Raw genomic sequence first — 14,650 nt, 5'->3', positions numbered from 1 at the left:
AAGAAGTAAAGGTTTTCAGCCCAGAACAAAGATTTCATGATTGGGCCCTTAAGGAGCAGAAAATTAACTGTATGATTCTTGTTTATAACCATTTTAACACAATCTCTTCTCCTCCGCAATGAAATTCAGTGACCCCGTTTCATCAACTGTTTTCCTTCCTAATCATAGGAAGAGGAACTGGAGATTCCTAGTACCAACCACACTTTTTATTAGTGTAGTAGGGCAGAAGCCTAAATTGTGGCATTTTTTTCTTTCACCTGGGTGAGAGTCAAGAATGCAAATGTAAAGCTCAATAAGTCTTTCATTTGGAGGACTGTTCAATGGGCTCCTGAAAGACATAACACATGAAAATTCCCAAGCAACTGACTCAGGCACAATTGTTTAAAAAAAAATCTTTAATCTAAAGGAATTTTAAACAGAAACACACTGAAGGTAGTACAGCTCTGGAGAGAGAAACACGGTACTGCTACAGTCAATTTTCCACTAGAAGGATATAATTAAAAGATGAATTTTCAAAACCTTCCACAGTGAGAAACCATTGCAAGGAAATTAAACTTTCTTGGAACAGAGAGAATGGTAGAGGGAAGCAGCAAAAGAAAAAAATCTGTGTACCATATAGAAGATATGCTCAGAAATGGCTAAAATGCTGGCTAGAGTTTGTGCAACTTTTATTCAGTAGTTCACAGTATCACACAGTATCACAGTATGCTAGAGATTGGAAGGGACCTCGAAAGATCATCTAGTCCAATCCCCCTGCCAGAGCAGAAACACCTAGATAATGTTACACAGGAATGTGTCCAGGCGGGTTTTGAATGTCTCCAGGGAAGGAGACTCCACAACCTCCCTGGGCAGCCTGTTCCAGTAAATAACCAGGCTGTTTTCACAAATATGAAGTCCTTTGTATTTTTTAGCAGAGAGTGACTAAAGTCTGAAATTCACAGAAAACTTTGGTAAGATTAAAGATTTTCCTATTAAAAAGGACAGTCTGTCCAACTTTTCAGGAACCTGCTTAGTAAGGTTCCATGGGATACAGCCCTAGAGGGCAGGGGGGCCCAAGACTCTTCGTTGATATTCAAGGATCACTTGCTACAAGCTCAGGAGTGTTGCATCCCGACTAGAAGGAAGTGCAGCAGGAGGGCAAGGAGATCTCCTTGGGTGGATAAGGAGCTCCTGAGGAAAATTCAAATGAAAAGAGAGGCTTATAATAAGTGGAAGCAAGGACAGGTAGCACGGGAAGAGTACAGGGATGTTGTCTGGGAAGCTAGGGACGAGGTTAGGAAAGCTAAGGCTCAGTTAGAATTAAACTTGGCTAGAGGTATTAAAGATAACAGGAAGGGATTCTACAGGTACGTAGCAAATAAAAAACAGACTAGGGAGAATGTAGGCCCCCTCAGGAAGCTCTCGGGAGAACTGGCTACATAGGATTTGGAGAAGGCTGAGGTTCTTAAGGACTTCTTTGCCTCAGTCTTCACTGGCAAAGGCTCTGACCAAACCACCCAAGTCTTGAAAGGCAGATGGATGCAGGGACTGTGTGAATGAAGACCTTGTGCCCACTGTAAGAGAGGATCTGGTTCAAGACCATCTTAAAAATCTGAACGTGCACAAGTCCATGGGTCCTGATGAAATCCATCCACAGGTCCTGAAGGAGCTGGTGAATGAAGTTGCAAAGCCACTGGCCATCATATTTGAGAAATCATGAAGTTCCCGATGACAGGGAAAAGGGAAGTATAACCCCCATTTTCAAGAAGGGGAAAATGGATGACCCAGGGAACTACAGACCAGTCAGTCTCACCTCCATGCCTGGCAAAACCTTGGAGCAGATTCACCTGGAAGGCATGCTAAGGCACATGAAAAACAACAAGGTGCTTGGTGACAGCCAGCATGGCTTCACTAAGGGGAAATCCTGCCTGACCAATTTGGTGGCCTTCTATGATGGGGCTACAGAACTGATGGACAGGGGTAGAAAGTTGACATCATCTACCTGGACTTGTGCAAAGTGTTCGACACTGTCCCACACGACATCCTTGTCTCTAAACTGGAGAGGCATCAATTTGATGGATGGACCACTCGGTGGATAAAGAACTGGCTGGATGGCCGCACACAAAGAGTTGTGGTCAATGGCTCAGTGTCCGGCTGGAGACCAGTAACGAGTGGTGTCCCTCAGGGATCAGTGTTTGGACTGCTGCTGTTCAACATCTTCATTGATGACATGGACAGTGGGATTGAGTGCGCCCTCAGCAAGTTTGCCAATGACACCAAGCTGTGTGGTTTGGTTGATAGGCTGGAGGGAAGGAATGCCATCCAGAGGGACCTTGACACACTTGTGAGGTGGGATGATGTCAACCTCATGAAGTTTAACCATGCCAAGTGCAAGGTCCTACACCTGGGTCAGAGCAATCCCAGGCACAGCTACAGATTGGGGAGAGAAGAGATTCAGAGCAGCCCTGCAGAGAAGGACTTGGGGGTGTTGGTCAATGAGAAAATGAACATGAGCCGGCTTCAGTGTGTGCTTGCAGCCCAGAAAGCCAACCGTATGCTGGGCTGCATCAAAAGGAGCGTGACCAGCAGGTCGAAGGAGGTGACTCTGCCCCTCTACTCTGCTCTTGTGAGACCTCACCTGGAGTATTGTGTGCAGTTCTGTGTCCTCAACATAAAAAGGACATGGAACTGTTGGAACAAGTCCAGAGGAGGACCACGAGGATGATCAGGGGACTGGAGCACCTCCTGTATGAAGACAGGCTGAGGAAGTTGGGGCTGTTCAGCCTGGAGAAGAGAAGGCTGCGGGGAGACCTCATAGCAGCCTTCCAGTATCTGAAGGGGGCCTATAAGGATGCTGGAGAGGGACTCTTCACTAGAGACTGTAGTGATAGGACAAGGAGTAATGGGTTAAAACTTAAGCAGGGGAAGTTTAGATTGGATATAAGGAGGAAATTCTTTCCTGCTAGGGTGGTGAGGCACTGGAATGGGTTGCCCGGAGAGGTCGTGAATGCTCCATCCCTGGCAGTGTTCAAGACCAGGTTGGACGAGGCCTTGGGTGATATGATTTAGCGTAAGGTGTCCCTGTCCATGGCAGGGGGGTTGGAACTAGATGATCTTAAGGTCCTTTCCAACCCTAATTATTCTATGATTCTATGAACTTACTATTCCACATCTTTAGCCAAAAAGAAGCACATAAGCAAATCAGAAGAGTTTCTTCAAAGAAAATTGCCTACTTAGTTAGGGAATGCTCATTATTTTCCACTGTGGCAAAAATTTACGGTTAGATTCACTGAATTAGGGAACCACTAGCAAAGAAGGTGAGTAACTCTAACAAACAAGAGCATCACACCTGAAAAAAAGTGACACACCCTTGCCAAAGTACATTGCAATTATTTAAATCCCAGTAAGCAAAAGCAGGCTGCCACCAAGAGACCCATGACACAAGATTTACCATGACAGCATTTACCACAAAGGTGCCCTGCCCAATGCAGAGGAATGCAAGATACACACCTGATCAAAACATAGTGTCAGAGTATTCAATCATAAGAAAGGAGCTGAAAACATTCTGTCTGGGCTCTGCTCTGCATTCAGATACGGCAGAAAAGTATCTTACAAAAAGGTAAGTGTCTGAACGATAGGCTGATTTTCAAAACACTTTCAAAGTATATCCCCTGAGATTACAGAAATACAGTAAGATCTTACACAGACAAAACTTAAGAAGAATTAGCTAACTTATTAAGGCGCCACGTTTAAAATGCATTGTAAATAGCACTGACTTACTATTGCTGACACAAGTTCGATGTTAAATAAGGCAGCTGAGTGTCCAAGAGAAGGCTGTTATCCCATTACTGCTGAGGAAGATTTTTGTGTCCAACTAGCCAAAATGGTTAAACGCCTGTGATGTCCAGAAATGGGTTTATACATATTGAGTCAAAAAGTCATCCTCCCATTCGAGAACCCTATAGCACCACCTTTAGTCATGGCTGGTAGAAGGCCATGAACAAGTTAGGATGTAAACGGGCTTCAGATTGAGCACTGAAATCACCAAAGCAACAAATGCAAGACAGGCACTCTGGGGGTGCTCAGGCATTAGGGTTATAGCTGAAGACAGTTTCATCGTAGGAGAACACAGGAAAAGGATAATGAAAAACATGGTACCATGCTGCAGCAATTCCTGAATGAAGGAATAGTTTTCTAATAAAAAAAGCTAGTGGAAATACTTAGTACTTTAGTGTTATCATGCAGCATATAGTAGACAAAATAAGGAAAACCCCCTAGTTAATGTTGTAATCTGACACAGTCTGAATAGCAAACAGCACTTAAAAGGGAGATGAAAGCCCTCTTCTTAGATTGCAATTCTCTTTAAATCCACTTGACGGATATGGTTTTTGATATTACATTCTTCAGGAAATAGCTGGAAGACAGCAATGGCTTAAAGGCTAACTATACTAATAAGTTTAACACTTAACTTCAAATTTCCAAAGTACACAGCAAGTGAAGAGGAAGAAGTAATGAAAAATATGAACACTTTTCTCATACATATTTGCAACAGCTACAGCAAAGAAGAAAGCACATATTTCACATTAGGACAAAAATAAGACTAGTAACCTTATTTTTGATTGTTTGCACTACATTATGACCATTTCATGCCAGAACATGCTATAATATGCTTGAAGAAAAAACAGTAAGATGTTTGTGATTATCTCTCTACCATGAAATTATCTTTCAAAAATCTAATTTTTCCAGAATAAGAACTACTTTTGACAAAAAAAAAACTATTTTTTTTTTGACAGCACAGCTGTAAAACACATCCACATTTCTTTTAAATAACAGTTTTAAAAAAATACAGAGAAAAAAGGCAACTTTCAAAGATACCAGAAAGCAAAAGAGGCAAGAAAAATACTATCTTTTAAAGCGTAACCCAGTGACAGTATTACTATTAAAAGTGCAGAACATCTTTTTTCTACTTACTTCTCCTCCATTAACATACTCCATCACAAAACACAAACGATCCTTTGTCTGGAAGGAATATTTCAAGGACTTGCAAAGAAAACAGCAAAACCAAACAATTATCATCTTGTATTAACCCAATTTCTTGCACTTAAACTGTAACAAAATTTAATTTAATCCTCTTAAGCAAACAATTCTGATTTGGTGAGAACTTTCAGAGTAATTAAAAGTGTAAATTCCTATCTGGAGCTTGTGATGAATTAACAAAAACCTTCATGTCTTCCTTCAGCTCTGCCACATGCCCACTGATATGAAAACATCATGCTTGTTATAACAGAATTCTACATAGTTGCTAAAATTCACAATTCTATACAGGTTTCTTACTGCCATATATGGAACCAGCTATTCTCACTCATTTTATGATGTCCACTTCAATGATGCCCATGAAGAGAGAGATTACCATATTCTTTTTCATTTCTCCCATATCAAACCTTAAAACTGATCTAAATCTCCAGCCTGCTTTCATATCCAAAAGGAGTCTCTAGTTTCACATACCATACCATGTTAAAAACACTGATGAATATATTTATTTACATATCATTTAAAAATTGTAACCAATGTTATTATCTTAATTAAAATTTTTGACTTTTCAATGTTGATTTGATTTTGCTTGGAAAAATTATACCAAAGCAAATCTACAGATACAGTTCAAAAGAAACAAAACACAGTAGAACTACACATAACAAAATCATTAGGAGACTCGTTTGACTTAAAATACTGCATGTGTCCTTAAAATATTTGCTTAAGAATATCAGAGACATTTAAAGATGCAACTGCAGTAATTTGCACAATTTGACTGCAATTAACGCCTACTCCTGCTTACCTTCACACTCTAAATTAAATAACTTTAGGGGATCTCATTTCTTTTGACTGAATTTCCAAGAATATTTTGGCCAAGCAATGTGAATGCAATCCTCTGCTTTCTAAAGGGTTTGGTTCATGATTTTCTAAATAGGAAAGCTTCCATGTTATACTCTGGTATTTTAGTACAAAAAAGAAAATAATTTTTCCCAGCCTTAAAATACAGGTTAATCATCTTTTGAAATCAATGAAAAGACTTTCTAATACATTCTCAAAACAGAGGAATCAGAATTACTTCTACATAAGTCAGTTGTAAAATTAAAGCTATTAATCATGATTTGTCATGAATCTCAAAATTTTCATCTTATTTTTAACAGCTTCAATACCTTCTATTAAATATAAACCATATGAAGACAATGACACTGAGGGAGTGGGGTTTGAGCTTTGTTGCTCCATGGGCTACTTACGTTGAACAAATAGAATTTTTATCTTTTTATTGAACTCGATTAAGTTTTCTTGATAAAAATTACTTGATATTATGCGATATCAATAACTTTTATTAAGAAAATATTCAACTTGTGATTTTTGTATATGAACAACAGTTACATTCTACAGTTAAACTGGAGTGCAGTTGAGCTTCACAAAACGTTTAGAAACTGACTTTCTGAACTCTTAAATACATATTCTGATAAAGGATATGAGAAGCACTAGATAGCCACTACTTGTTTACAAATAACCACAAGAAAGACTTCCAAATTTGTAAATACTGTTCATAATGAAATACCCATCATGTTGAAAACCACCTGCTAATGTACTTAAAACTAATTCTTAATACTTACTGTTAAAAAAGGGTGTCTTGTATTTTTCAACACTCTGCTTTCTGTAAGCGTATGAGCTACTTCATCCTGAGAAATAAAGAGTAGAAGAAGTAAGTCTGAATTAACATATAAAATTGTCATTGAATTAATTAGGGGGAAAAGGTCAACACTTTCAAAAAGAATAAGCTGCACTATAGTTTTGGAAAATGATCAAACCTGAGAGAAACATGAAAAATAATTCATGTTTTCTGAAAAAAAAAAGATTTTAAAGTAAATTTAAGTTTGGCAAAATACAATTAATGGGTTTAATTTTAGTTTTTTCTTATTTTCGTGCTATAAATGAAATCTTTAATTTTACATCCAGTGTGGCAAGTAAGAAATTACAATATTGGATTTGATAGTTTGAAAATACAGACATCACAACTTCACATTTCTGGTATGAATCATCTGAACAACATATCTACAGAGAGATTGAAGCAATTTACAAGAAACGTACACGTAATAACTTAGAGGCATCTATGAAACCTAGTCTAATCTAGTCTAATGTTAAGTAAAGACAGTTTTGCTGTTTTTAAACATTCACTCGTTTAGGGATTTGTTTTATTTTTCTTTAACTTTCTTTTATATGTAACCATCCAAAACTCACTCCTTCCCTCCATCCCTCATCCACTTTGGCTGTCCTTAAGAGTCAAGTGAGCAGTGCTACCCTGACCGAGAGTGACGCCCTTCCTCAAGGACAAACACCTTGCCCATGGGAGGTGGGAAGATGTCCGTACAACCTCACCCCCTTTCCGGACAGATTTTGAGAAAGAGGCCCTCTCACTAACCCCTCTGCCAGGGGGGATGCCAGGAGGGGGACACATGGGGGGTGAGAAACAGCCTGGAGGGCTGACAGGGAGCCTCACAGTGGCAGGGCTATGGCCCCTCATGCCACCAGGTTTGCAGAGAACGGGGCAATGCAGGGGGAAGGGGGAGAGGATGGCAGGAACAGGGCTCACCCTGCACTACATTTTCTGCAGTGCTAAGCTACCACTATTATGCAGAGCTGAAGACTAACTTAGTGCGACTCAAACTTCAACAATAGCCCTGCAGAAGTAAATATATTTAGTCAGAGTATACTTTATTATCGCTACAAATAATACCAATGTAACATCATTGTACTACATGCTTAGCAGACAGTGCTCAGCAGATAAGGTATTACTAAACTAGAAAGTAAACACAGATGTCAGGAGCTTTAAATTAGACTTTAAAAATTGTCAAAATAGGAAGTTAAACAACAACAACAGAGTTACTGGTAAGAAATTATGATGCCATTTAGCTGAATAGCAGTGCAACGCTGAGCCTATACACTACAACCTCATACTGGGGTTAAAACAAAAAAACTCTTCAAGGAGATAAACAAATAAAGCTAACTTTAGGCTTGCTTATTTTTCAAGCTCAGCGGTTCACCAGATACAGGGAATAAAAAGCTGGCAATGGCCAGTTTTTCTAGAATTGCTTCAGAAGTTTGTGATACTGGTAGCAATTTCCTGGTAACTGTAATATTAATCTGCCATGAAAATTTAGGATCAACAGATTTAGTCTGAACTGAGCAGATGCTATATAACCTTCTAGATACAGCTGTCAGTGCATCACTTTCTGCTTTATATTATGTTAACTGTTAGGGTATGACCTTCTATAGTGCACATTATAGGCTGGGTTGGGACTGCAGATCTCTACCTAGTGCCCGTACCCTTAGCACTGATCTCCAGAGTTAAATGTTATTGATAAATCCCCATGGCATACTTACACACTCACTAGTTTAGACAGCTAAATTCATGCCCAAATCTGCTTATGTTTTCAGTATGGGAAGGAGTGGGAAAACTGGTATTTGGTGACTGTAGATAAAAAAACACGATCCCTTCACTGGTGAAGATCTAAGCATAGTCTATTTTTTATTTTTTTCATCAGTTTCTTATCAATATACAGCCCTACTATGATAAACCTAGAGGGACTCCCTCCAAAACAAAATTCCAGTTTTGAGGAAGTCAAATTTAAAAGACTGAGGTGCTCCTATTTTTATCACAGGATGAAAGGTGTCATTCCTTACACACTTAAATCTTCTCACTGGTCAACAAAGAGGGAGAAAAATGCCCCTGGGATTGGTTTTAATTGTGTCTCCTGGTGATAAGAGCATGTAGGTTTCTTGCTCTCAACTTGTTCTATGGAAGTGGGATTCAAAACTTTAGAATTGCTACAAACAAAGCTTAGACTAGATGATCTTCAAGTTTAAACTTCTTAACATTACAACCAAGCAAAAGAGCTAGTAACACTGCACTAATTAAGCTTAATTGAGTGGACAATGCAGTTTAAATTACTTCAACAGACATCAGTTTCAGACTTCTCTTGCTCCTCAAAAACTGAAAATAATTGAATTTTTAGTCCCATGCACAGCAATCTTAGCTAACTTAGCAGAACAGAGCACAGGTCCATTAAATTAGTTTTATTTATCAAAAAAAAACCAACACAGTTCACTTAGAACTTTTTTCTTAAGTATGTAATATACCCTAGAATGCATTTTTTTCTGGTTTTAAACTTGAATTGCACTTTCTACCCAGCGAACTCTCTCAAAATGATGGCATATTCTAGATTGCAAGATGCTGGAAAAAGGCATGCAAAATGGGTACACATTCTAGTTTTTGTATTCTTGTTTTCTGAAGATGCAGAAATATTTCTATCAATTTCAATTACCATCAAAAAAAAATATAACTTATATATTAGATATTGATCATAGTATTTGAAAATATTACACAACATTAAAACTATGATCTTCCTTACCTTTGCAATAATGACTTCTTTTTTCAAAATCTTCATAGCATAGTATTTCCCACTAGCCTTCTCTCGGACAAGGATAACTTTGCCAAACGTGCCTTTCCCCAGTAGTTTTAAATAGTCAAAATCATTCATTGTCTGTAAGAGGCAAAGAACAAGAATTAGCAAGACTTACGTTATTCACTTCCAACATGTACAAGTGTGTCCCCATATAATCAAATGGTGTTACCAAAATAGTAACAGTTTACAAAAAATAGGTACATTTCTATGATCAAGTTCATAATCATAAAATCATAGAATAGTTTATACTGGAAAAGACCTTTAAGATCATCAAGTCCAACCAGTAACCTAGCACTGTCAAGTTCACCACTAAACTATGTCCCTAAGTGTCACATCTACATGTCTGGGTCTTTCTTTTTTCAAATACCTCCAGAGATGGTGACTCAAACCACTTCCCTTGACAACCCTTTCAGGGAAGGATTTCTTCCTAATATCCAATCTAAACCTTTCCCAGTGCAACTTGAGTCCTTTTCCTCTTGTGCTTGATTGCTTATTATCTGGAAGAAGTGACCGAAACTCACCTCGCTACAACCTCCTTTCAGGTAGTTGTAGAGTGTTAAGGTCCCCCCCTGAGCCTTCTCTTCTCCAGACTAAACCTCAGCCATTTTTCATAAGACTTGTGCTCTAGACCCTTCATCAGCTTTGTTGCCCTTCTTTAGACATGCTCCAGCAACTCAATGCCTTTCACTGGCATTCTTGGCTGCCTGGGCACAAGCTGGCTCATGTTCAGCTGGCTGTTGATCAACACTCCCAGGTCCTCTGGCATTGTTGTGACCCAAATGCAGGATCGCCACTTTGCCTTGTTGAACTTCACACAATTAGCCTCAGCCCATTGATCCAGCCTGTCCAGATCCCTCTGTAGACACTTCCTACCCTCAAGCAGATCTTATTTTTACAAAGCACACATAGAACAAAGCATTTCATGAATACTCCACATCTAAGAAAGCCTATCAACTCTTGTACTACCAGGGACGTAAGAACGTATCAGCAGGTTTTGCATAACACCAACCACTGTACTGACTGTTTTTCTAAAACATACATGATCCTTACTGCAGTATTATACCAGTAAGAGTCTACTGAAGTCTTTGTATTAGAAGTGGACTTTTAAAAAATTGAGTATAGACTACAATTATACGTTTTTTACATTAATCAACCTGGCTCTGAAAGGAAAAGGTATCAAGTTATCCTCTCTCATATGACTCCATTATAGTGACCATTCAAGCATCTAGTACTGCCCTAGTTCTGCAGGTTAAACACAGCACATCCGAGAGCTGGTTCCATTATACAATTTGAGTCTAGTAGGTTTATCAACTCAACTGGAGTGGCACACATTGAAAGCATATGACCAGATGACCTCAGATCCCAAAGCAGTTTAGTCACTTTCATAAGCACATAGCCTGAGTCAATAATCATCTTAATTCTGCAAGTTCATTTCACAGCCAGTTCAGAAGCACCAATCCCATAGTCTATGCATTAGCTGCAAAGATGAGGATACTGGAAAAAACAGCACATTACTGAGATACAGTGACTAAAGAGGGTCACTTTTGAATGACAGCTGGGTTATTTTGGCTAACTCAGGGGCAAACACTGGTCTCCACCATGTGCTTCCAAAGCCCATCTTTCAGCGCACTGTGTTACCGGCTTCACTGCAGCACCACATCACACAGGCACCCAGGAACCTTGAGGAAATCAGTTAAAAGCTCTGAAAAACAACACGCTCACCTATTCTTGTTATAGTACTGTCCTGCACTGTCAATAATCTTCCTTCTTTTGTGAATAATATACCATGAAACATTTATGAAGAATAATTATGCTCAGAGTCTCAGTTTTGCTAAATTGCATATACTTAATCCTTTTATGTGTGAGGAAAAGATCATGCCTTATCTTCCATCTTCCTAGAGTCCCTCTCTACCACTAGTTGCTGCCTCAGTCAGTTCTCTTGAATACTGGCATTCCAGATAAACTTCTACTTGTGCCTTTCACAACGTAATTAATAATTTCCTTATTTCCAGCAGAAACACTTCTACAGTGCCTACATGTCTCACACACATTCTAAGTGTAGAGCTATTGGGCATATCTCCACTGTGCAATCACAAGCAATGGTAGAAAAATATATTCTCTTGTGAGAAAAAATTAAGGCAAAAATTTCCTTCTGAAATTATTTATTCCTTTAAAATTGAGTCCATAATACTATTACTGTGGATCTGAAGTTGCTATCGACAAATGCAATGCTGTGAAAATAATGCATGCAATGGCTCACTCACAGTCAGTTTGAAATCTGCTCACATAAGGGGTGAAACTGAAGTTCCACTAAACACATGAATGCTGTAATTCCTTAGCTTTTACACATTCAACCTACAACCTCAAAGCTGCAAAAAATCTCCAACAGACTACTTAAGGTAACATCTGGCTAGCTGGGTATTTCAAAGCTTTAATTAAAAGAAGATGCTTTCCATATATCAATTTTCTAGCTACATCAGCACGAATTAAATCTTTTTCCAATGTAATGGTTGATATGTAGCTTCTAAGAGACCTTGGTGAACTCCATTCTTTGTTCACACTTAAACATTCTGCAGTGACAGACCTTATTTTGCTGCCAAAACCACCCTACATCAGGAAGAGCAAAACCGTGTTTATTCCAGCAAGAAATATGAGTAACAGATATGTCAAAGGCTTAGTATACTTTCTACTTAAAGCAAACTCACTTTACAGAAGTCAGTGTAAAATAAAAAAATTACGACCACAAATCCTTCAACGGTCACCTTTTCCAAAAACTAGCATAATGTGTCAAAACCAGTGACTCATGGTGCAGTATATAAAGTTGTGATCCAAACTCTCTGTGACTGGTAGTACTTAATCAGCTAAAGGTAAGACTTCACAAATATCACAGTCAGTACTTTGGAAAGTTAGGTTATCTACTTCAATAGTTCTATAATAACCATAAAGCAAACACAACTGCCTTTGTGCTGAAGGAGTGAAAACTGACAAAACCACATGAAAAATCCACAATGCATTCAAAACATAATTTAGACAGTGGATGAGTAACTCAGAGCACAGCCCTCCATATCTTCAGTCATAAGTTAACACGTTCCTTGATGAAGAACGACCACCAGTTTTATTGATAATACTGAGTTACTGACCGTAACAATGTATTACTTAGAATAGGCAAATATTCATGGTATCATAAGCAGTCTCAAAGGCCTTCTTCCCACACTTCTGATCTTTGAGAGGCTGGACTTAGAGAGGGACCAGAATCTGAATATAACCATCTCAAAAGCAGCCCTTTGCCCACACACAGAAGGCGGATCTTGGCTCAGCTGATCACAAACATGGGTTTGATGCTAAGGGCAGCAAGCCAGTCAAATTGAAAGACTCATTTGCCTAAAATTTGCTTACATAATGTTAATCAAAGCAGTCATAAATCTAGCTGTAAGCTCTGTAAAAACAAGTTAAAAATATATGTGTATTTACAAGAAGAAGGTAATAGGCTTGCGAGATTTTGATCAGTGGCTTAACAGCAGGTTATGGCGGCAGTCCTAGTTCTAAGAATAAAGAAGCTCAGCAGAATGCTTAGAGATGATACACAGTGCAGGGTAACTCAAACATCTGCCAAAGAACACAGGACCTTGGGAGATAAAAACACAGATGCCATAGCTAAGGGTGTATTGAAAACCAATGGAGAAATGGAAATACTTCCTAAACCTGAGGGATGTTGGTAAACAACTTTGGAGGCTCCCATAAGACTAGATTCTTTCTCCTTGATGATTTTTCCCACCTTTTTCATCTTTACCAAACTCTGAGAATTTAATCTTTTTCCTCATTACATCACTTTCTTGTTTCTTCTGAAAAATCTATTATTTACTTATCCTGCACCCTGCAAAATGAATTTGAAAACAAAGGAAAAGCAATAAAGCTACAGGAAACTGCACCAACCAAAGAACCGCATGGTGTTCAGCCTTCTCTAAAGCTTATTTACTTCCCTATGGATGACATATTCGAAAGAATACACCCTACTACTGGTGTTGAAAATTCCTGCCAAGGAACTATTTTTAAAAAATTCCTCATTTGCATAAGGATGATACCACTTGGAGTTTTCATCTGATTTCATGAGGGAGAAACTCTACTTACAAGGAATAGTACAGCAAGAAACTAAACCAGTTTGCTATGAATTTCTAGTGCTCTGAATTTTAGAGATGCTACTACTGTAAAACTTAAGTGGTACACTGCCACCACTGAAAAAATGAGGGGGGGAAAAAAAAGAAAAGAAAAGGAAAAAACCAGGCTTTTGGTTCTTCAGCTAATCTGGTCAGGGACATTGCTGTCAGGTCTGTTCAAATCAAATTCCACCTCCTAAAGACCATGTTCTTTGTAAACCTTTTGCTACCTTTTCAGAGAAGAACAGGCCCACTCCTCTCTGTCTTGTTTCTTATTTCTTAATCTGATTATGCTCTTCTACTCATATGTATACCATCTGGTGCACGCACAAGCAAAATTCACTGGGCTCAGATGTAAAAATCAGGTGACAAAACCAGCTTGTAGGACACATTGCACAAAAAATCCCTGAAATGAAAAGAAATTCAATACACACCCCACACCCCCCCAAGCTGTAAAATGCATTAAGTCATTATAACAGGAATGGTTCGATTACATTAACAGCTACAAAAGCTTAAACAGAAGCTTTTCAGAAACATTTTGACAAAACAGAAACAGTTCTAAAAAAAAAATACATTTTTTCCCAATTTCAATTAACATAGAAGGAGTGACAACTCCGCATCACTATATTATTTGTGATTCCAAGAACTTTTGAGAACCTTTCGCTAAAGTCTTCCAATAGTCAGAAATCTGGGATTTTGAGTCTTGGAAGAAAGACAATCCTTGTGGACACCAGCACGCTCTTCACTGACTAAAGAAACTCCATTCTGCTCTATTATAAGGTGTTGAATATCACCATTTTTCATTTCACCTTTCTCTCATAGAGTTTGCTCTTGGCTTGTTGCCAAAGCCATTAAATACTCTGCAATACTGCACACGCACTGTCCCAGTGGCTTATTTCAGCATTTCTTAAAGCATCAGCGCCAAGACAGAAACTAAATTGATCGTCCTCCTCCTTTTCTTGTTCCCACACACCCTTTTGTTTTATGGGAAAATGCACTGCACTGTGAATAAGGAAG

General features: G+C 38.7%; 1 protein-coding gene across 6 annotated transcripts in view; it reads right to left on the bottom strand.

Moving 5' to 3' along the window:
• Positions 1–14,650, bottom strand: part of AKT3 (AKT serine/threonine kinase 3) — a 148,873-nt gene that overhangs the window by 38,838 nt on the left and 95,385 nt on the right. For all 6 annotated transcript variants that reach the window (XM_062637333.1, XM_062637332.1, XM_062637335.1 and 3 more), the window contains exons 6-8: positions 9,426–9,557; positions 6,630–6,695; positions 4,951–5,019 (exon numbers count right to left, since the gene is read on the bottom strand). In XM_062637333.1, coding sequence (XP_062493317.1) covers positions 4,951–5,019; positions 6,630–6,695; positions 9,426–9,557 — 267 coding nt within the window. The remainder of the gene's footprint in view (positions 1–4,950; positions 5,020–6,629; positions 6,696–9,425; positions 9,558–14,650) is intronic.

Source organism: Pezoporus occidentalis, unplaced genomic scaffold (genome assembly GCF_034315485.1).
Source record: "Pezoporus occidentalis ecotype Australia unplaced genomic scaffold, CSIRO_AGI_Poc_V1 ctg52, whole genome shotgun sequence".
NCBI lineage: Eukaryota > Metazoa > Chordata > Aves > Psittaciformes > Psittacidae > Pezoporus > Pezoporus occidentalis.
Note: the sequence above shows the minus strand (reverse complement) of the source record. Positions and strands in the feature narration are given on the sequence as shown.